This window comes from Sorex fumeus, unplaced genomic scaffold (genome assembly GCF_029834395.1).
Source record: "Sorex fumeus unplaced genomic scaffold, SorFum_2.1 ptg000128l, whole genome shotgun sequence".
NCBI lineage: Eukaryota > Metazoa > Chordata > Mammalia > Eulipotyphla > Soricidae > Sorex > Sorex fumeus.
Window position 1 is genome coordinate 58,460,212 of NW_026606185.1, and position 24,053 is coordinate 58,484,264.

Sequence of the window (24,053 nt, forward strand, 5' to 3'; positions counted from 1 at the left end):
AATGTGCATTGGTGAAGGGATGGGTGTTGGAATATGATGTTACAGAAATTCAATCATGAACAACCTTGTAACTGTATCTCACTGTGATTTAATTCAAAATGTAAATAAAATTTAAATGGTTAATTTTTTTCAAAGCAAAGGTAAAACGATTCTGAAAGTTCAGGCAGTAATGTTTATCAACCACATGTATGTGTAAGCTAAAAAATTGGAAATTCTAAATGAAAATTCAAAAATACTACAAAAGCTATGGAAAATCACTTGTAACCCAAAGTTAATTAAGTGTTTAATATTGGTCTGTTTTTTTCTTAATTGAATCACTGTGAGATACACAATTACAAAGTTGTTCATGATTGAGTTTCAGTCATACAATATCCTAATACCCATCCCTTCACCAGTGTACATTTCCTATCACCAATGTCCCAGTTTCCCTCTCGCCAATGGCCCCTTCCCCCCACCCCAAGCCTGCCTCTAATGGTAGGGACATTTCTTCTCTCTCTCTCTTTTCTCTGTCTATCTGTCTGTCTTGTCTGTATTTCTCTCTATTTCTCTATCTCTCTCTTTCTTTCTCTCTCTCTCTCTCTCTCTCTCTCTCTCTCTCTCTCTCTCTCTTCCACACACACACACAGCACACACACACACACACACACACACCCTTTTGGGAATTATGGTTTGCAATACAGTTACCGAAAGGTTATCATGTATATCCATTTACCTACTTTCAGCACTCAGTTCTTGTCCAGACTGATTGTTTCCAACTATCATTGTCATAGTGGTCCCTTCTCTGTCCTAGCTGCCCACGGCACGGCGCCCCCACTCCATCCCTCAACCCCCACTTATGGTAAGCTTCCAACAGTGGGCCAGTTCTCCTGGCCCTTGTTTCTGCTGTCCTTGGGTATTAGTTTCATACCTTTAAAAATATACCACAAATGACTATAATCGTTTTAAGTCTGTCTCACTCCTTATGACTCATTTTACTCAGCATGATACTCTCCATCTCCATCCATTGATAAGCAAATCTCATGACTTCATTTTTCCTGGTGGCTGCGTCGTATTCCATTGTGTAGGTATATCATGATTTCTTTATTCAGTCATCTGGTCTTGGGCTCTCGGGTTGTTTCCAGATTCTGGCTATTGTGAATAGTGCTGTAATGAACATAGAAGTGCAGATGGCTTTTCTGCAGTGTGATTTTGGGTCCCCTGGGGTGTATTCCCCAGAAGTGGTATTGCTGGGTCAATTTCTAATTTTTTTGAGGAATGTCCATGTTACTTTCTAAAAAGACTGGATCAGTCGACATTCTCACCAACAATAAACGAGAGTCCCTTCCTCTCTGCATCTACATCAGCACTAGTTTTTATTCTTATGATGAGTGCCAGTCCCAAAAGCAGGAACATAATTTTCAGCCGTACCTGGCATTGTTGGGGACTGTTTGTGCATCTGGGCTCAGGGAACCCTCCGGTGCCAGGAATTGAACCTAGGTCAGCCATATGCACCTTAGCCTCTGTATTATTTTTCTGGCCCTAACTTAACCCTATCAGTAGCAATGTTTCAGTGAGGTAGCTAATTGATGAGGTGGGGGATGTGGTTGAGCACAAGAGCACTTGCCTTACAAGTGTGAGTTTCTGGGTTCAATTTCCATTGGAAACAAACAAACAAAAAAGATAGAAAGGCCTTTGATCATTTGCTAACAACCAAATTTATTCCACATAAAGGTCTAAATTTGTAATTTGGGTACCAGTTTTTTCCCTTCAGGTAAATAAAGTGGTCTTTTTATTTTTCTTGGTCTACTTCACTGTGGACTTCCTCCTTTGGTGACCCCTCACCAGCTGGTTGGCTCTCCGTATCTCACATGCGCGTCTCTGGTCTCCTCAGGTGAGAGAAGCTGCCCAGGCCCTGTTGCTTGCAGAGCTGAGAAGGATCGAGCAGGCGGGACGGAAGGAAGCCATTGATGCCTGGGCTCCGTACTTACCTCAGTACATGGACCACGTCATATCACGTAAGCCCTGGAGCTAGGAGGGAAAAGCCCCAAAGCTCACAGCTAGGCCCTGCTCCCCACTTACCAACCCAAGTCAGCTGGAAACCAGGGACTCACAAATTCTCTACCCTGTTCTCTGAATCCTGGCATCTTGGGTTGGTGTTTAAAAAAAGAAATAAGGAAAGAAAAGAAAACTGAGTTAGGTCCAGATATCACAGATTCATAGGCGACTGGATTCTCTATGACACTGACCCCTCTTCATCTGCCTCCTGTCTTTGATCCGAACATCTCTGCCGGGATGGGGGGGTGGGTCGGGTCTTTGAGAATGTGTGGCCCACCTGTTAGAGAATGATCTGTGGTACCCAGACCCAGAAGGCAAGTTGATGTTGGAGGTGTGACTCCCACCTAATAAAGAGCTAGTTGAGTGAGAGCAGTAAATGGGTATCTAGGGCCAGAGAGATATACAGCAGGTAAGCTCAATCCCTGGCATCCCATGTGGTCCCCCAAGCCCTGCCAAGTGTGATTCCTGAGTGCGGGGTAAGCCCTGAGCATTTGCTGGGTATGACTCCCCCCCCCCCCCCCCCACAAAAAATGAAAAGAAGAAAGGAAGGAAAAAAAGAGAGAGAAAGAAAGAAAGAGAGAGAGAAAGAGAGAAAGAAAAAGAAAATGAGTAGCTGGGGTGGAGGGGTGCAGGGAGATCCTCGTGAGGCTGGAGGAGATGCTTTACATCCTGGAGTTGGTGTCCGACTCTCCAGCACTGCTGTTGGGATTGACTTTCAAGCACAGAGCCAGAAAGAGCCCTCAAGGACCACTGGGTGTGGCTCAAAAACATTAAACAAACAAACAAACAAACAGAAAAAGGTGGAACCTGAAGTGTGGAATGGGTAGAATGAAAAATAATGCGAATTCGTTTTTTGCAGATTCCACATAAAGGTCTAAGAAAAACACGACGTTTAGTTAGTCCAGTGCTGTTGCTGGGTCTGAACAGTTTGGACAGGTGCCCTTGGTGACGGCTGTGAACAGGATGCTTTATTTTTTCCTGGGGAGAAAAGAATGAATTAGCTACAAGGCATGGGCACGATATAGAAACAGCCCACTCCTGGAAAGCCATGACAAAAGCATGGTGTCGCTTGAATTGAGGGCTCTTTCCGTGGGTCTGGAGAGGACAGAGTGTGAGCAAGATCCTGATGATGCCACCAGTACTTGAACTTTCTAGGCTTTTGCTAGGTACCTGGCGGTGTTGTTGCTTCATTGAACAGGTATTGTTTTCAGCACCCCCCCGCCCCCCACACACACATACACACACATCTTCAGCCCCATCCACACATTAAAAAGTGTCAGACTACAAAATTCATTCTCTTATCCGCTATTTTTTAAAATATATATATATATATATATATATATATATATATATTGCTTTTTTTCAGTATCCTTAGCTCTCAGATGGGTTTGGAGATGGAGGAATGAGGAGATGTTTGACTTAACTAATACTACTCTCAGACAGTGCCTTCCCAGCGGTAGTAAAATTCAGCAGCAGCAAAATGGAGCAGAAAAAGAACCATAAGATAATTGCCTAGTGGTTCTCAACATTGTTCAAATAAGCATAAACCTGATTGGTCAACTCTAAACCTTTCCATTTACGAAATTAATGTCCTTGGGATTTAGTTTTAGTATCAGGGTGTACTTTATACATTAACTAAATGCCGGCTTATTTACAATTTCACTTACTATAATTGTATTTTTAGCCAAAGAAGAGGCAAATGTGCTTTCTCTGAGTAACTTAAGACATCTCTTCCAAACACCCTTTGATAGGATATATTATTCTATTCTGGAACTTTTACAGGCAGTGCAAAATTAGTTTTAGTTTGCTTTCCTGGGAGGTTTCTGTTTTAATAAAAAGGATGTCAAACCAAAGGAGTAGGAATTCTGGATGTGTGAAAGAAGAAAGCCAACAACAAATGAGGCATCCTCAAGTAGGGCTGTTGAGCAGATTTGCTGTCCGGAGGGATCAAAGGTCACGGAGCCAGCTGGTGGGCAGCCCGGGCCGGTGTCAACGTGCTGATAGTGGAATTGCCTCTCTGGCTGTCATTAATGTTTCAGGAGATGATGGTTGGAGCAAGTCACCACATAAAAGCATTAGTTTAGAAACTTAAAACCCACTCCAGCATAGGAACCTTCTTCATCATTGAAATGGGTAAGATATTAAGAAAAATATTTTTTTTTTCTGGGAAGTAGAGCATTCATGAGATTTTGGGGGGGGGGGGGAGGATAATTTGTATTGTTTTTTAACATTTAAAAAAATGCACAATAGTTGCTGAAACAGTATTGGCAGTTCCTGATTTATGCCCGAGCTTAGGCTAGGCGCCCATTTGTTAAATATTTGCCTGAAATAGAGAAAATATTTTTACTCCCTGAGGACCAGAATGTCCCATTGTGCCAATGGACACGGGACCTCTCCTGAGAGGTGAGACTGTGAGGTTTCAAGTGGGCAGTAACTTTCTCTGCTTCATGTCAGAAAGTGACTGAACAGGCATGAGGATGACAATTCTAATCAACTGTTTACAGCAATGGGGTGCGTCTAGAATTTTCTTGAGAAAGCAGTGGGTTCGGCACCTTTGGTTTGCTTAGGACTGTTCAGATTAAAGGAGAAACTTTGAGACACATGCTTGTTCTCGAGCTGTTGCCTTTTCTCCCTGAAGTCTGAGAATCCTTATTGTCACTGCCTCAGAATTCACTTTAATTTATTATTGCTCAGGGATTCTGACAATCGAGTCAAAATCTCCAGGGAGGAAAAGGAGTAATAGTCTGATTTAACTGAAAAGCCGGTTCGCAAATTTTCATAAAAACTGGGTTCTAATGGAGGGTTTTGCTTCAGATAATTAAGCTCTGTCCTTGACACAGCTAGGAAGCAGTTTATCCTTTACACAATGCATTCGGTAATGGACACTTGCATACATAATGGCTGATAGAAAATTGGAGAAGTGTCTTGTTGTGATTTTCATACTTGTGGGATAGAATTTGGGTGACTAAAACCGCACACGTTCTTGTAACAGAGGCATATCTCGTGTTTCAAGTTACTGTTTCTCAGTGTGTTTTTCTAGTTGTGTGTTCAAAACTACGATTTAAAAAGGATTAATGTTATTCTGTGAAACTGTTGTCATATAATTTGGACACAGATAAAATATTAAGTTGTCTCAGACATAGTTGGAAAGGAAAATATTTAGCAGAACCCAATATTATATATTTCTTATTTTTGACATTCTACATGTACATTTTGATAATTGACTTTTTTTTATGAGGTCAAGCACCTGCTAGTTTATGAAATACACCCACTCTTGCTCCTCATTCCGGGCGGGGACCGTTGTGAGGTAAATGCTCTGGCTTCCTGATTTGCTTTGGCCTGCGATCCAGTGACCTTACAGGGCACGAGGTCACGAGTGTAATTATTTCTTGTACGTTGTATTCTGCTTGCTCACAGTAGCTCATCTCCTCTGATTTCAGAAACATTGAACACATAAAAGTCACCGCCATTATATAAATCAGAATCTCTTCTAAAGAGGATGCTGTTGTAATTTGATGCAGTTATGGGCCGATGTAGTATTAATTTGCAAATTTATCATCTCAGATATTGATAGAAGGATGTGTAACACATTGTGTTTAATACGTATTGATGTCATCAGAAAGAACAATCCTTTGTTCTTATCGAGTCCCTGCCTTTTTAGCTTCCTTTTGTGTTAAGGTTACCAGGGTTAGACTCGTCTTTTTATCCCCTTTGGAGGCAGAATAGAATTTCTTTGTTCAATGAAAGACACTCCTAGTAAATGTTTGGGGTTTGACTTTCAGCACGCCACACTGTAGTACCTATTTTAACCTGGAATTGAAGTCACTTTTCTGGTGATTATAAAGTAGTGGTCATTCTGAGCACAAATGTGGATGGACCAACAATTTTCCAGAAGGTAAGGTGGAACTCTTTCTTTGCTGGCAGCGGAAGAAAGTATTTGTAGCTGGTAAAAATAGTGTAAGTGGTGGAGCATTCTTTAGTAGGCAGATATTTTCAGAGTTTGCTGGTGGGGAGAGGCTGGGGGAAGGGGCAGGGAAGGGGTTGATAAATTCGATCCAAATGAGTCCTTACCCCTCCTCCTGGAAAGGCCGTAAACCATACAGCTTTTTCCTTTTTTTGTCACATGTACCTCAGTTACTTGGGACTCCCATTCTTCTGAGAAAGGACTTTTTCTGGATGACCAAAGGTTCAGACCACTAGCTGATCAGATCTTTTAAAAGCTTAAAACTATTTTTTGTTGAACTCTTTCAAAAACCTCCCTGGCTTTAGTTTTAGTTTGTTTCGAGTAATAGCCAGGAGCCAGTGTTTGCTATGTGGGCCTGTTCTGCAAAATTGTCACTGGCTTCTGGGAGACAGGGGCACTGTGTATGCGGACTCTTGCCTTTCAGGTTCCATTCTTCAGATACCCGCCCCCTCCCATTTCTTATTGTCTTGAGATTGTTGGCAGTTTTGTTACCTCTGGGCGGCTTCCCCAGAGCCCTTGCTTTCTACTTTGCTTTTCTCCCGACTTCCGGGAGTGTAAAAGTGGGGTGTCAGTCCCCTGGGACTGAAACGCATAATGAGAACACACTGGCCAAGAGACAGGCTCTCTGCTGGGAACAGCCCCTCAGCTCCCAGTCAGCTCTTTGTGGGCTCCTCACAACCTGTCCACTTGTCCCCTCCCTCAGGTCTTTTGTCCTAGTCTAGGGGTGTCTTAGCATTGGGGGTGGTGGTGGTACTAATTAAAATGATGGGTGGAGAGGAGGGGAAATCACTTGGCTGCCCATGAAGAGCTAGTCACTCTGAAGCCCCCCTCTGGTGATTAATGTCCGTATGAGCCGCTGAAAGGAGAGGCTGGGGTGTCCTCGGAAATCTGTGGGAGTTAGTGGCCTGGCAGTCGTCACAAAGTCAGCGCGGCTGACTGTGCATTAAGATGAGGAAGGGACAGAATCGCAGATGCGTGGTCTGCATCGAAACGAATCCCTGTACCGGGGGACTTCCAATTTTGTGAGGTGGGAAGGGTCTGTCTTGGGCCAGACTGTGGGGCAGCGCCCACACCGTCTGCTGCACTGTGCCTGTCAGGACCTGGGGGATTTGTTCGTCCTTCTTTTCTGTCGAGTGTCAGAGCTATTGGGCTTAATTTTAAGCACTCTAGACTGATCGTGTATTTAGCAGCACGAAACTGTTCACTTATCTATATTTGGCTACTAACGGGAGGGAATTAACACTGAAATTTTCTTCATCGGTCACAACTCTCTGAAGGAAAATCCTTTGGTTCCTTGTGTCTCGAGTGGAGTTGATATTTAATATTCTTGTAATTTGCCTGGTATCCTTTCTACAAGTCCTGGAAATTGGAGGAGCAGAGTGGCAAATTAAAAATGAAAGCGTTACTCGATCGATTGGCTGTTCAGACTCGACTTCTGACTAATAAACAGAAAACTCTGTTCCCCAGCAGTGGTGGCAGGACGGTGCTGGCAGTTGGGCCGTGTCCGAAGCCATCAGTCTGGGACAAAGCATGGAGCAGAGCACAAGAAAATTCCAGAACTAGTTCCTTGTAGAATAGTGAGGAATTGGGGGTAGGGGTGACGTGGGGAGCATGAAGTGTGGAGCTTTTAGCCCGCTTCTTTCCTTCTGGTTCCCCTTAGAAAAACCTGCCTAGCAACTGGTCCCTGAACAGAAGCGCCTAGCGGCCAAGTGATGTGATGTCTCCCCTTGCCCGTCTTTCCTTTCTGCAGTCACCTTGCGGAAATCCTTCCCTCGAGTGCAGAAATTTGTTCTCTCCCCTTGCCTGGCAGCTGAGCAGGCCTTTCGGAGATGCTGGCTGACTTTATTTATTTTTGAGCATTTTCTACCGATTACCTTCTGCTTTAAGAAGCTCATAGTATTTAAGCCCACGAAGACTCCTTCAGAAAAATAAAGAACTCATTCAACCCGTGACTCATTGTTTTGAAAAAATGGTGTTCAAATGGAAATACCTGATAAACCTTTAGCTGAGCTTCGAGTGGCCATTGCTATAATAAATGACCTAATATTAGTTGCTATGAAGAGTATGATATTGATTTGTGCCATTAGTCTCTTGCTGATTTGCTGAAGAACAAAAATTTATAATGCTAATGGAAATAAAGTACTTTACAAAACACTGCACACAAATACCGGAACATGTCTCTGTAATAGGACAAGTGTCTGGTGTGCTTTTAAATATAAATTTTCCTTATTCTAGGACAGATTATTCTAGGACAGATTGTCAAAAGTCCTGTCAAACCTGTTTTGAAAGAGCAACAATTGACTTTTAAAACTAGGGATGTTTTACATTTTAAATGCTGAAAATCTATGAGCAAATCCAATTTTGGCTGAATTCTGAAAATTAGTGTTTTTATTTTCTTTTGTTTCATTTTATTTTATATTTAATGTCATTGGCAATACCATGAATTATACCCAGGGCTTCCTGTACATGCAAGGCAAATGGTCTGCTGATGAACTATATCTCCTCTCTGAAAGAATTAGAAATTTTACTCTATCTCCGATTTTATTATCTCTTTATATTAATTGGATCTTACATATAATTGCATCATTTTAATACGAATGATTCAAAACCTTGTTATGATCTGTGTATGATCAGATCTTAACATCAGATCCTAAGCTTGGAAGAATTTTAAGTTATTGCAAGAAAATCATATAAAACCTATTTTGCCTAGAATACTTCATATAATACCTAACAGCAGTTTTTTTTTCTAGTGTTGTTTGTCAGTTCTAGGATTAAAATGGTCAAATTATACAAAACTGTTTTTGCCTAATCTGTTCTTCCCCTCCCATCTGCCCTTTTAGGGGGACTATGGTATTTTATATATTTTTTCTTGATAATATTATCTTAATGATTTATTAGATCTACTATCTATTTTTGTTAAGCAGATTCTGATACAAATAAATATTTTAAATGTGTTTTAATATTTATAAATGGTTTCATTGTACATGACATTTGCAGACTTGGTTAATATTTTAGCACCTCTAGTACACAAACATAAAAATTTTTTTTTTTTTTGTTTTATTGGTTTGAGCACCCGAATTGACCTCAGCAAGATTGAGATTGATCTGGTTTCTTTCAGGCTGTTAAATGCCAATCCAGTCATCTGTAACAGTACTTAGTATTGTATAATTTTTTCTCTACATATTTTCTGTGTTTGTCCTATAAAATTTGCCCATCATTGGAAAAGATTTTTCTTGTTTGATTTAGAGATGAAAACAACTACAACCACCTATTTTGTTGTTTGTTTGTTTTTTTTTTAAATGTTTTTGTAGTTAATGTAAGTGCTGTAATCACTTTTTTTGCAATCCTTTGGAAAGGACTTTACATTTTGCTGGGAAAAGGTGATGAGGTTCACGTTGAAATGTGCACTTGGACTCCAGAACTCTGAGCTCTGAGAATAGAGATGCAGGAGGGATTCTCCTTAATATCCAAGTATTCCTGCTGGTTTAAAGGCATCCAATGAAATTAGGCCTCTCTGATAATTAAGCATTCATTAAATAATTCATTCTTCTGGCCTAGCATATGAGTACAAAGATGCACGTTAAATTTATTTGAAAGAGATTTTTCTCTCGGGCATAAAGTAAAAAAGCTTTTTTTTTTTTTGTATTCTGCTCAGGGTGACTAGCTTGGCTTCCTCAGGTTTTGTCTTTATTTATTTATTTTTTCCCCCTTGTGAAGCAAGATTCAGTCTCTAAAAACAAAACAAAACAGAAAAATATCAAAGCCAGAGAAACTAAACTAGAAAGGAATCTCTGAGTTCTGATGGTTAGCTGGCGGCCTTGGGTGTTTGTAGTCTTAAGCTAAAGTGTTCTAGTGCTTTTCATAAAATATTTACATAGGGCTTGGAGGGACCACTTGATCTCGGATGTGACTTTCTCTCAGGCATGATCAGGATTCTGAGAGCATCTCAGGCCTTTCCCGGGTGCAAGTTGGCCAGACACTGGGGACTGAAGCATCGTCCTGTTCCAGTTTGCTGCACTCACTCTGAAGACAGAGATTCCCTTAAGGAAGGGTGGAAGAAGGGAGGAAGGGGGCTCTCAAGGTGATTGTCCCGAACACGACTCGCTCTGTAACCAAACTGCTGGATTCCAACCAGATAATTATAACTGGGAAGAAAAGGACAGCTTCTTCAAGTAATTGACTGAGTCAGGCTGTTGGGGAGTCCCCCAGGAAAAGGAGGGTCAGGAGCCCTGGCACCTGTTCTATCTCTCCGCACCTCAGCTATAAAGGGGTGAGGATGGCAGAGTAGACAGTTGCTTCCACACGTACTTACTCAGCTTCTTGTTTGATTCTTTTTTTATGTCAAAGGAGGGGGATGGGTTTTCCAGCTATTTCGGATAGTAAATGTATATGTGCAGTATTTCTCTTTTTTCAAGATTTATTTAATTAATGGGGAGGGCCCAGGGTTTCCAAGTGCTGCCCAGGAGGTCTGGGTGAGAGGCTTCTGGCATTTGGCCAACCGGTTGGGGTTTTGATTCAGGGCTCTGAGGATATACTACTGTTAAGGCCCGGTGGTCCCAAATGTTCCTCGGGCCATCCCAGCCATGTTTGGCTCTGGGGCTACACCCGGTGATGCTTGTGGTACCATGTGGTCATGACGATCAACCAGGGTTGGCTGCACACTTGTCATGCGTCGCCACCCCTATCTTGGCTCGCTATCCCCCCGGTATGTAAAGAAAAAAATTAAACAGAAGGAAAGGTAACTTTTAAGTATTATGTTTTAAACTAATTGTCAATACATGAAATTTTAACTTGATCCCCAACCCATATCAAAAAGATTAAAAAATTGATTTCTTTAGGCAGCTGAACAATTTTTCTTTTTATGATTTTTTTTTTTTACTTTCTTGAATAAAGGTGAGAATCAATCTTGTGTCAGGGTCTGCACATGGGCAACTCTGTGAACAAGAAGATGTAGAGACACAATGTAGAGACAGAAAAAATTCACTGGGGTCGGAGAGATAGTACCACCAATGGGGCATCTGCCTTGCATGCTGCTGACTGGGTTTGCTCCCTGGCAGATCCCTGAGAGCAGAGCCAGAAGAAAGTCCTTCCTCCGCAAAAGATTCTGAACATTAATTTCTTTAGGCAATGGAAAAAAAAATTTCAAGTGAAAATCATTTTAAGTGCGCCAAACTCTCATCCTCTTCTTTGGTCTTCTTGAGGTTTTCTCTATCACAAACCAAAAGTAGCCAACTGTTGCTTGCTGAATGTTTCAGTCTCTACATTTCAGAATGTTTTGTCTGAAATAGTTGTCTCCTGGAAGTTCAACAGTAAGTTTGAATATACTATATTCATGTTTGATACAAACTTCACTATTTTGATTTAAAGTGTGCTAACTTTTCAGATACAGATTGGCTCACTGTATCTGGACTTATTTGCTCTTAGAACTGTAATTGTAAAGTGTGAGTATAGATTCAGATATATTGTCATCATTTAATAGCTGTGATCCATGTACCAGGCCTCTAAAATAATACTTTTTGGCCCATGTGACTTAGTTGTCATTGGTTCAACATAAATCTGCTAATTTAGATATACTCTTGGTTTTCTCTCTGAATCATAGTAAGTGCAATAATGTTTCTCTAATATGTTCTATGTGGATTTGGTAAGCTGATTTGTATACTTTCTTAGGAAGTATGTTTGGGGTTTGAATGTTTTCTTTCTTTCACTCCAAATATTTAGGTTTATTGTTTCAGATTAAATTTCAGGTTGAGCAGTTCTTAAGTAATTCCCAGGAGGAAGACCTCATCTTGTCCTACCCAGCCATTCCCCTTTTAAAATACTTGAGTAGCAATCGAACAGATGTAACATAAAAAAGTTTGCTGTCTGTCTTTATTTATTGAATTACCGTGAGATACACAGTTACAGAGTTGTTTCTGAAGTTTGCTGTCGAAACACTTTAAACATGCTGTTCACTTGTGCTGTTTTCCCTATGTTGGACAATCTGTCCTCAGAACTGTTTACCCTGGGAGCTCTCAGTCTGTGGTGACTAAACTCCTTACACCTCTCCCACCACACTGCAGCCTCAGTCAGCTCTGTTGTACTCTTCATATTTTATAAGTTAAATTATAGTTTTTTTTCCTTACTCAACGTATGTGTTGTAGCAAGTACCAGAGGTTGAAGAATATTCCATTGTATGCAGATATCGCATGTTGCTTATCCATTTATCCATTGCTACTTGGGTAGGTTCTGGGAAAATAATGCTGTGATTTGTTTTGTTTGTTTTTGTTTGGGGGCCACATCCAGCGATACTCAGGGGTTATTTCTGGTTCTGCACTCAGGAATCACTCCTGGTACGCTCAGGGGACCATATGGGATGCTGGGGATCAAACCTTGGGATCAGTGTTTGATGCCCAGCATCCCATATAGTTGAGCGTGTAGAAGACAAATGCCCTATATGCTGTAGTATCTCCCTAATGCTCTCAATAATGCTATTATTTATTATCATATCAATGTTTCTTTAAGACTATTAAACAGTATCTTGGCTCTACACTCCCCCCCGAAGTATTTCTAGGTGATGTGGTATTTTGTTGTTGTTATTTGTTTGGAGTTTGGGGCCAAACCTAGTGGGATTTAGGGGCTGCAGTTGGGGAATAGCGTGGAGGTGGATATCAAACCAGCATCTCATGCTGTGTGCAAAGTATTCACTTGGCTTGTTGAGCTCTTTCCTTAGCCCAGTTTTAACTGGGGAACTACCATGAACCCTTTTATATATATCCCTGCCATAGTGCACAGGGATTCTGATTTTTCTGCATTTTCACCAATACTTGTCATTTTATTTATTCTTTATTGCTGTCAGCCATTTTTATGTGAAATAGTATTTGTGTTTTGATTTGCATTTTTCTAATGCTTATTGAAACTGATCATGTTTTCATATACTTGCTAAGATATTTGTATGTACTCTTTGGAGTCCTATGACCACAGTTTCAGTTAGAAGTTTCAGATTCTTTTGGTTATTGTTTTTGGGGCTATACCTCATGATTGTCAGGTGTTATTCCTTGCTCTGAACTCAGGAATTATTCTTATTTCAGTTTTGATGTAGTCTTAATTTATCCACTTTCCTCAGTTGCCCATGTGTTAGCCAAATCACTGCCAAATCCAATATCAGTATTGCCTTATTGATTCAAACTATGTTGCAAAGCAAAGGTAATTAAAATGGTAAAATATTGGGAAAAATAAACAAATATTAAGAATGGATTTTAACAGAGAATTCAGAAAAATGCTCCTTAAAGATTTATATCTGGTCTGTTATGGTGGGTTCAAGATCATGCAGTGGAGAATTGGACATGTTTTCAACACAGTGTCAAGAAAAGTGCAGTCACATGCAAGAAAAATGAAGCTCCGGTCACTGTTAGTACCATTCACAGCGGTAACTAAGAAATGGATTAAACGCTTGGATGTATATTTATTATGATACTTTGGCATTTTTACTTTTCCTCTTTTTAAAATCTTATTTATTAGAGGCTTTTAAAATTTGTTTTGTTTTGCTTTTTGGGCCACACCGAGCAGTGCTTAGGGGTCACTCCTGGCTCTGTGCTCAGGAATTACTCCTGCTGGTGCTCGGGGCACCACATGCGATGCCAGGGATAGAATCCAGGTCAGCTACATGCAAGGCAAATGCCCTACCTGCTATACTCTTCCTCCAATCTCATATTAGAGTGGTTTTTTTTTTTTTAAATTAGCTTTCCCCCCCTTCCTCCCGCCATGTTTGGGATCAGTGTTAGGCATGGATGGAGGGACTCACACCTTGGGTCACTGTTCTACCACAGTTCTTTGTCCTCTGGTTCTTTTTTAGGTTATTGTTTAGTCTTCTCATGTTTATCATTTTTTTCTAGCTTCTTACGATTGGTTCCAAATTTTAGGCAGTTATGATTGGAAAATATGCTCAATGTGATTTCAGTCTTTATACATTTGAGATTTGTTTAATATTCTAACATAGCCTATATTTGGAACTTTCTCTTGTATACTGTTACTTTTAGATGAAATATTATATATGTGTCTATTCTGTGTAATCGATTGAAGGTTATCATTGTTTCCTTGATAATTTTCTGTTCTTTTGGGATGTGGGGTTGAGTAGTACACGGTTTGGGCCACTCCCAGCAGTGCTTAGGCTCTATGCCTGGCTCAGTGCCGGGGGATTGCTCCTGATTTTACTCGGGGAACATGTGGTTGCTGGAATTGAACCCAGGACTCGTGCAGACCAAGTTTGTGTTCCAATTCACTGAGCTTTCTTTTGCTCTCTCCTTGTTGATTTACTATGTAGAAGATTTATCTCTTTTTCTGTAGGTGGGGTGCAAAAGTGCCCTCATTATTACTCTGTCATTGTCTTTTCTTTGTTCTATGTTTGTCAAGATTTGCTTTATCTTTCAGTGTTCTTATGTAAGGTGCATATTTTATTTTGTTTCATCTCCAGAAATCCATTTATTTCTAATCTTATCCTTTTTTGACCATTTGAATTCTGTCGTTTCTGTTCTCCTGCTAACATTTCCATTCCCGTAATTATTTTTAGATGGTGATATCATTCAACAAATTTGGTTTATATTTTTTCTTTTTTTTCCTTTTATACATTTTCTGTTTATACCTTTATTTTATGAATTGGTATTTAATATCTCGTTCTGATATCAGAGTCACAACTTTATAATTCTGTTGATTACCTTGTTCAGTGTTTTCTGAGCTCAGTTTTTTTCAACCCAGACTGAGCTCCCTCTCGCTTTCCTTGTAGGGGATGTCTCGTGGTGAGGAATTCTTTCCAGCTCTTGTTTGTCCGAGAAAGCCTTTATTTTCCGATCACATCTCAACAGTGACTTGCGGGAGGGATGTTCTTGGCTAGCAGCAATGATCTTTGAGTATATATATGAATATGTTGTTCTGCTTTCTCCTGATCTGTAAAGTGCTTCTCGGGATCCGATAGTTTGACACAGTATCTTCATGTGTCACATTCACCGTTTAGATACTTGCTTTCACTTGACTCTGGATCACTTCATTATTATGTGTTATGACATAGGTCCCTTTGTGTTTAGGTAACAAGATGTTCTGTTATCTCCATTAACTATTTTTTAAATATAAGAGTACTGCTATTTATTCAGCCGTTGATTAAGCAGATTGAATTAGCTCCATGAACTTTTATATTGGTTTCTTTTTTCCTCCCAAGTTTGGGGCATTCTCCATTATTATTTCTTTGAATATACTCACTGCTTCCTTCTCCCTCTCCACATTTTGTTATACCCATTATCCTTATGTTGCTTTTCTAGTGGATTTGGACAACTGTCATAGCATTTCTATAATATTTGAAACAAAATCGTTAAAACCAAGTTTTTCGAGGGCCAGAGAGATAGTATAGCAGTTGGGACACATGCCTGGCATGTGGCCAAGCCCATTTGAGTCCTTGCACCACGGTTTGTCCTGAGACCACTGTGAGTGACTCCCAAAAACCCTGCCACGACGAGCTCCCGAGCACCAGTGGGCAATCAGTGTTAAAAACCAAACAAAACATCTGCCTCCTTTCTAGGTCTCTATCATTGAGCTTATGGAGTCATTCTTCTCTATGACGCCTATTCTGTTTCCACCGTTTCTCTGTTAGAATTCTGTTTTCTGTCTCTGTTTGCTACTTACATGTAGATCTAGAGTCTTCCCTTGCATACTAACTGCATTTTTTTTTTTTGGCTTTTTGGGTCACACCGGAGATGCACAGGGGTTACTCCTGGCTCATGCACTCAGGAATTACCCCTGGCGGTGCTCGGAGAACCATATGGGATGCTTGGAATTGAACCTGGGTCGGCCGCGTGCAAGGCAAACGCCCTACCCGCTGTGCTATCACTCCAGCCCCACTAACTGCATTCTTGATCTCACGCGTGGCTTCTCTGAGTTTTCTTGTATTCTGAGTTTCTCTCTGAATTCTCTGGTAAACTTCACTCTGTCATGTCTTTAAATTTGGTTTCTGGATATTAGCCTTTGACTGTTTGGATATCATGGCATTGCCCTTTCTGCTGGCCAAAGGCTTGTTCCTTTGTCTTCTTATTTGGCACTTGTGCCATCTTTTTGGTTTCATAGTCGTCCCGCTCATCTGCCTTAGCTGAATTCAGTAACTGGACCAAGACGCCTTTCCCTTTTCCCCAGTAGGTGGTGTTGTAGCTGTAGTTTTTCTTCACTGGTTGCATTGCTATGGCTGCAACCATGTGGCCATCACTGCAAACCAGGACTGTTGGGCACCATCCCTATCCTCTGCATACTTTGAGCCTTGGCGCCAGGCCAGGGCAGCTGCTGGTGGTGTCATGGACTGTCTCCTTGTTGCCACGGTTGTGAAATGTGGGCCTGACCCCCAGGTGCTGCCCCCTGCTTCTGTTCACCATTGAGGTCCACAGCTAAGACTTGGCTGTGTCGCTGGCATCCTGGCTTCCAGCAGGAGGATGGAGCGTGGTGCGGTGTGGTACCCATCTTTCTTTTTTTTTTTTTGTGCTTGGATTTCAGTTATACAATGATCGAGTACCCATCCTTCCACCAGTGCCCACTCTCTACCACCAATGATCCCAGTATCCCTCCCACCTCCCCATCCCCCATCCCACCCTGCCTCTGTGGCAGGGCATTCCCTTTTGTTCTCTCTCTCCTTTTGGGTGCTGTGGTTTGCAAAAGAGGCTTTGAGTGGCAATCATGTTCAGTCTAAAGTCTACTCTCAGCACGCATCTCCCATCCTGGGAGGATCCTTCCAACACCCTTTACTTGATGTTCCCTTCTCTGTCTGAGCTGCCTTTTCCCCTAGTATGTGTGGCTGGTCTTCAAGCCATGGAGTGAACCACCTGGTACTTATCTCGACTATTCTTAGATGTTAGTCTCCTATTTTGTTACTTTATATTCCCCAGTTAAATGCAATCTTTCTATGTCTGTCATTCTCTTTCTGACTCATTTCACTTAGCATGATACTTTCCATGTAGTACCACTTGTATGTAAATTTCATGACTTCATCTTTTCTAACAGCTGCATAGTACTCCATTGTGTAGATGTACCAAAGTTTCTTTAACCAGTCATCTGTTCTTGGGCACTCGTTTTTTTTCCAGATTTGGGCCAATATTGTGAATAGTGCAGCAATGAACAGAGAAGTACAGATGTTACTTCGACTATACTTTTTTTTGCCTCTCTGGGATATATTCCCAGCAGTAGTATTGCTGAGTCAAATGGGAGCCCAATTTCTAACTTTTTGAGAGTGGTCCATACTGTTTTCCAAAAGGGCTGAACCATTCGGCATTCCCACCAGCAGTGAAGGAGATTGCCTTTCTTGCCAGATCTGTGCCAACACTGGTTGCTTTTGTTCTTATGGATGTGGGCCAGTCTCAGTGGTGTGAGATGATATTTCATTGTGGTTTTGATCTGCATCTCCCTGATGATTAATGATGTGGAACATTTTCTCATGTGCCTTTTAGCCATTCGGATTTCTTCTTTGAGAAAATTTCTGTTCATTTCATCTCCCCATTTTTTGATGGGGTTGGACGTTTTCTTCTTGTGGAGTTCAACCAGTGCTTTGTATATCCTTGATATCAACCTCTTATCAGATGGGTATTGGGTGAATATCCTTTCCCATCCTGTGGATCGATCTTTCTCTACTGTTCTCCGCACTAGGCTCCCGGCCTTGCTCCCTCACTCCTTTGCAGCAGTTTTGCCATTTCCCTGAAATCAGGGCCCGAGTCTCTATCCTGGTAGAGACCTCTGCTCCCCTCACCACAAAATCCAGATTTCAAATGAAAAGCCCAGATCCAAATTGTAAAACCCACACCCAGGAGGTTTTTAGAGGGAGGTTTATAAATGCTGCTCTGCCACCAATGCCTCTCCCCTAGTTTACTCAGTGATAAGAATTTTTGAGTGATCCCAGCAGTTTTCCAATACATAGGTCCTGTGTTGTGCGCTGTCATCACCGTGCTTTCCATTAGAATCTCAGAATGTCTCTTGTGATTGCACATGTGCACCTGTTGATCACTGTCACCCATTTCCTAACCCAGACCCCCAGCCCCTGCCTGGGGCAATCACCAGTCCAGTCTGTCTATATCCCTAGAGAGGTTTTCCTCCACATATATGAGTGAGAGTGATCCAATAGGTCTCTCTGTATGACTTATTTTACTTGGCGTAATATTTTCGAGATCTATGCATACTATTACAAATGTCAGTACGTCCTTTCTGGGTATTTTGGGGGGGGGTTTGGGTACCAACCAGCAGTGCACAGGGCTTATTTCTGGCTCTGTGCCCAGAATCACTCCCAACAATGCTCAGGAGAACATATGCAGTGTAGGATTGGATTTGGGGTTGGCTTAGGGCAAGGCAAGACCTTAACTAACCCCTGTATTATGCTTTCTTTTATATAACAAAATTCCATTGCATCCATGATATATGCAATACACACACACACACACACACACACATATATATATGTTTGGCTTGTTCCCATAGTTTGGCTGTTGTCAATATTGCTGCATGAACATAGGGTGGATACATGTATGTCTTACATCATGATTGTATTTTCTTCAGGTATATTCAGAATTGCTGGAACAGATAGTGTTACATTTTTACCTTTTGAGGAATTTCCAGTGTTTTCTGTAGTTTTGGTTGGCCAAAACTGTCTGATTCTTGCTTTTTTTTATAAACAATCTTGAAATACCTATTAGAGGCACTTAAATTAGACTATTTTGAGTGATGGTAGAATGGCTACAAAATCAGTCACCATGGATTATTGTGACAACACGTGGATCAGAATCACTTATTCAACCTCTCTCGTTGTTCTTTACTATTGGTGATCTCTATAAAAGTGGGTAAGCTCCTTCTGTTTATCTCATTATTGGATGGTTGTGGTAGTAGTTCTGTACTTCCACCCTTCCTCTTTTCCCACCTTTTTAGTGCCAGATCTTTAGTGCCCCTCATCTAAGAATGATTCTCTAAATTTAAGGCATTTCAAGTTTTGTTTTTATTTGTGGGTTTGCTTTAGAAAGCGAAAGTTTTGTAGTCTCTGCACATTTAGTACTCCACTATCTTAGGACTCATGTGACTCATTTTTCATTCTTTTATTACTTTGTAAGTTAATTCTTTAAAAGCTCTGCCAGAGGCAATGCTTGGTGCTCCCTTAGTTAATTCAACTTTTCATCCTCCTTTAAATCATTGGTTAGATATGAATGGTCTTTAAAATGAATTGTGAGATTTAATCAGTGTAATGTAGTGGAATAATGATGTGCTTCTATAGATGCATTAGGCTCATTACAGTGTATGAATGTTTATATCTTCAGCAGTTTGATGGTATTTTGTCACATTTCCTGGATGAAATGAAAATATTTCATGCACCTGCTTACTTCATTTGGGGGGTGTGGTTGTACTTCATTTGGGGATGGGGATTGTACCATTTTTACATGTGTGGTTATGTTTGCCTTTGAGATAATTTGTGTTTTATCATTATAATGAAGCCACACAATCTTCACTAAAGTTAATAGATGTAATACATGTCGTGTTGTAATGTCCTTGGGGCCAAGGTCCAGGACCTTGTTTTTGGTCCTCAAATGACTGAGCCCCAAGCCCTTAGTAGGCATTTAACTGAGGAATAGATCAGGCCTTGCTCAAATTATTTCAGCACTGACCTTCAGGAGCTCTTTTAAGTTGGCTCCAGTGTCATTTTGATATGATTCCAATTTTTTAAAATAATCTTCTGGCATAGAACTTACTTGCCCCTCATCGTGTATTTTCCCTGCCTAAGTCTTAGAATCAGACATTTCTCCAAGGAGCCCTGGTTCCATTTAATGGCATGATTAGAAGCTAAGCCCTGGGCACAGGTGCGTGCGTGTGTGTGTGTGTGTGTGTGTGTGTGTGTGTGTGTGTGTGTTTGCAGATCTTGCGGCTTTTAGGCTGCTTTTCTCATTGGGCAGAACTGGAAAAGGTACATGTGCATACTAACCCATGTGTACCTACATGTATTTCTGTATCTGCCTGTTAAAATAGATAGCAATTTATCCTCTTATTTTCTGTTTTAACACCTATCAGAGCATTCAAACTATCCTTCTTCTTTTGCTTATTTGTAATTTTCTTACTCCTGGTGTAATATATTTGTTTACATTGCTTTAGTTGTTTTATAGTACCTTCCTTCAGTTCTTTATGCAAATCACACATTTCTTTAACTTTATAATTAGTGTTCTCCAGAGTTACTTAATGCCAGCTGTTTTCTTATTTTGTTTCTATTCTTCAGTGAAGTTGTGTCACTCTCTGCAGTCCCTCCTGGATTCCTGGCCTCGGGTTAACCCGTCAATATTATCTTTCTGATTTTATACAGTGAAGTTTACTCTTTAAATATATACATCTTTGGGTTTAATTAGTGAATAGAAGCAGGTGATGCCTTTGACAGTATCACAGAAAAGGTGTCCAGCCTTCTAATTTTACCTATCCTAAAAGTTTGTTGAAGTGAAATCATACAACATGTAAGCTTTGGGGTATTTTTTAGCAAAATACATTGAAATACATTGAAGATTCATAGGTATTGTTGCACAAAATCAGTTTGTTTCTTACTAAGTAGTGTTTCATTATGTGACTCCACCAAATTTGTTTATCCAGTCACCTGTGTAAGGACCTGTGGATTGTTTGCAGGTGACTTTATGGTGGCTATGAATAAGCTACTATAAATCTTCACGGTCAGGGCTTTGCAGGAACATATGGTTGCAGTTCGGTTGGGCAAATACTTAGCATTAGAATTACCAGACCACGTGATAGTATGAGTATAACTATTATAGAAGCTGACAAGCTTTTCACGGTAGCTGAAACAATTTACATTCCTAATTGTAATGAAGGACATTTCTTCTTGTGCTGTATCCTTAGCAACATTTGTTGTTAGCTTTGTTAAACTTTAGACATTTGGGGAAGTATGTAGTGATACTTCACTGTGGTTTTAAATTTTTTAGCCATCAGTGTTATTGAGCATGTTTTTACATGGTTATTTGCCCACATATATCCTCTGTTAGTATGTTTTTTTGGTCTTTCAGATCTTTTTTCTACTGCTTGCTTTCTTATTGCTGGATATTAAGAGTTCCTTATGGTATTAGGTAGAAGTCTTTTAATATATGCATAGTTTTCAAATACTTTTTCCCAATCTAGCTTCTTTTTCATTCTCTTAACTGTCATTTATAGATTGAAAGTTCAATTTTGATAAAATGCTGTTTACCAGTTCTTTTTCTTCTTTTTTTAAAACGCTCATGTTCTCAGTGTTATTTCTGGATTCCTGGGCATGCAGTTTTGTTTTTTTTTAATTTTTCTTTTCTTTTCTTTTGGGGCATGCATATTTTCTCCTTTTTCTTCCAGAAGTGTGATTGCTTTCCATTTACAGTTTCTTGGTTTTTTTCCATTCATTTCAGTCTATAAGATGTTTCCATGCTTTTTTCTTCTTTCAATCATATAACATGTATTCCAGGTCATTAACTTACTATCTATACTAAACATCTCTTAAGAGTTTTGCCTCGAGTCTCACAACCTACTTTTAAATTTACTATATATACTTATATCAGATCGTCGATTTGCTCGAGCGGGCCCAGTAACGTCTCCATTGGAGACTTTGTTGTTACTGTGTCTGGCATATCGGATACTCTCGGTAGCTTGCCGGGCTCTCCGAGAGGGGCGGAGGAATCGAACTCGGGTCGGCCATGTTGGCCGCTTGTAAGGTGAACGCCCTACCTGCTGTGCTATCACCATCAGAATGTTTTTCTTATTGTCTGTTGAGGATCTAAATATTCACAAATAATGAAGTTAGAGCACATCACAGTGTTTGAACTTTTTACTGTACGAAATGGTGGGAGTATTGCAAGTGCTTTATGATGTGAACTTGGAGCATATTGCTGCCAATTAAATCTGTCATTCCTCTACCATGATAGTAAAATAAGATTTTTCTGTCTTTATTTTCAAATCAATTATTCAGTGTATGTTTAGCGATTAAGAGATCAAAAGCTTTTCTAGTTTGTGTGTATGTAGAGATTTGAAAATAGCATACTTGACAGTAACAGAAGCAATCATAAGAAATATTGGTTCTTTGGAGTATAAATATTTGTTCTGTTTTGGACTTCAGGTGACATATATAAACAGGTATTTTAAGGTGCCTGAAAATGTAAAAGGATGGAAAATACTGTAAACGATTAATTAAAGGAATATTAAGAGAAGAGGTTGAATGTTGAATACTGAAGGTAGTAAAGTACTTTAAGAGAAAACTAGATTAATAGCAGTATGCTAAAGTTAATCCTAAAATCCACAGTAATCTTGATACTAATAATCTTACGTTTTGAGCACTTACTACATCCCAGAGCTGTGTACTGTCCATCTCTTATGTCTTATAAGATCATGAATATATCTTGGATCCATTGTGTTGTATTCAAGACTACAAGGCAGCTTGGCTGGATTGTCAGCTACTGTTCTCATGGATTGCTGTTTTTGGATACTCTACTAATAAAAATCAGTTTCTCTTTCTTCAGGCACATGCTTCTGGCTCTGGCAAGGGAAGGTGATAGGTAATCTTACCATAAAACCTCAAGTGTTAAAGTTCTTATTGACTGTCATTGTTAAGTCATTAATATTAGCAATGTTAAAAATATATTTATATTATATTTAGATTTAGTTTATATAACTATAGATGTTATGTAGTTTGTATAAATTTATATAAATACATATATATTTGTTTATATAGTTCATATAAATATATATTTATATGTTATATATAGTTTATGTAACTACATGTGGTTTATATAAATGTATTTTTAGATAAGTTTATATAGTTTATATAACTCTAGTTACATATAGTTATATTATAGTTGCATATTATCAACAAAAATTAGTTTTATTTATTGCCTGTGACCTCTTTCCTCCTTGTGCCATGTTGGAGCTTTAATAAATAAAATCTTTTGTAATATCTGTGTACGTTCTGTTCTCATGGCCTTCAGGGGTCTGAATTTCTATATCCTTTTAAGCTCATGTTCTTGCCTTCTTTCACACTACTTTTGCTTCCAGTTCTGTCCACACATCAGAGTCATTTTCTCTTTCTGGAATTTTCTTCATCTTGTTTCATTCTATGGTAAATTCCCAAACATGCGTCAATTCAAATATTTCCTTTCTTTTTATCTATTTTAGTTTTGGGATCAGTTTGGGGAGACACGCCTGTCAGTTCTGGGGTCTGCTCCTGGCTCTGTGCCTGGTACTTGGGAGGCAGAGGTGGTGGGTCTGGGGTCTAAGGAATCTGCCATGTGCACGGCAAGTGACGTGGTTCTAGCGAACTCTGGACCACAGGGCACTCTGAGCAGGGGTTCTCGGCTGCATCTCATTCTATGTAGAATAAGTTGGTTTTTTCTTTTTTTCTTTTTGGGTCACACCCGTTGATGCACAGGGGTTTTTCCTCACTCTGCAATCAGCAATTACTTCTGGCAGTGCTTGGGGGACCATATGAGATGCTGGGAATTGAACCGAGGTCCGCAACGCAAATGCCTATTCGCTATGCTATCACTCCAGCCCCTGTTTTTTCTTTAGATGGGTTTGCCATCTTTTTCACTTAATGCACTTATAAATCTGTCTTTCTTCCTTATTTCTCTAATGTAAATATTTTTGTGATATCTCATTTATTGCAATCCCCTTTACTATAAACATTATTAAAAATTTTGTTGAATAGATCTTTCTTCAGTATCCTTCCCTCAAGTTTTGTATGAGACTCTTCTGATTTTTCCCTCATACTACCAGTGACTTTTATACTCCCCGCCAAACTCCTCCCAAATTTTGGAGTCATACCCCAAGTGCTACTCAGGGTTTACTCCTGGTCGTGCTTGGGAGCCTATTTGCGATGTGGGGGATTGAAACCGGCCAACTGTGTGCAAAGCAGTTGCTCTGCCCATTGTGCTGATGCTCTGAACCCAGTTATTACCTTTTAAGAACGGTACTAGCCTGTCTGCAAATGAAACCTTCTCATTCTGTCCACGCACAGACCCCTCTGTTCGTGTGAAAACATGGACCTGGGCTCTCTGGATTTCCCCCTCTCTTCTTC

At 40.1% G+C, this 24,053-nt stretch overlaps 1 protein-coding gene across 1 annotated transcript in view; it reads left to right on the forward strand.

The window, feature by feature from the left end:
- Nucleotides 1–24,053, forward strand: part of WDR7 (WD repeat domain 7) — a 352,939-nt gene that overhangs the window by 119,159 nt on the left and 209,727 nt on the right. The window contains exon 19 of the mRNA XM_056137959.1: nt 1,871–1,994. Coding sequence (XP_055993934.1) covers nt 1,871–1,994 — 124 coding nt within the window. The remainder of the gene's footprint in view (nt 1–1,870; nt 1,995–24,053) is intronic.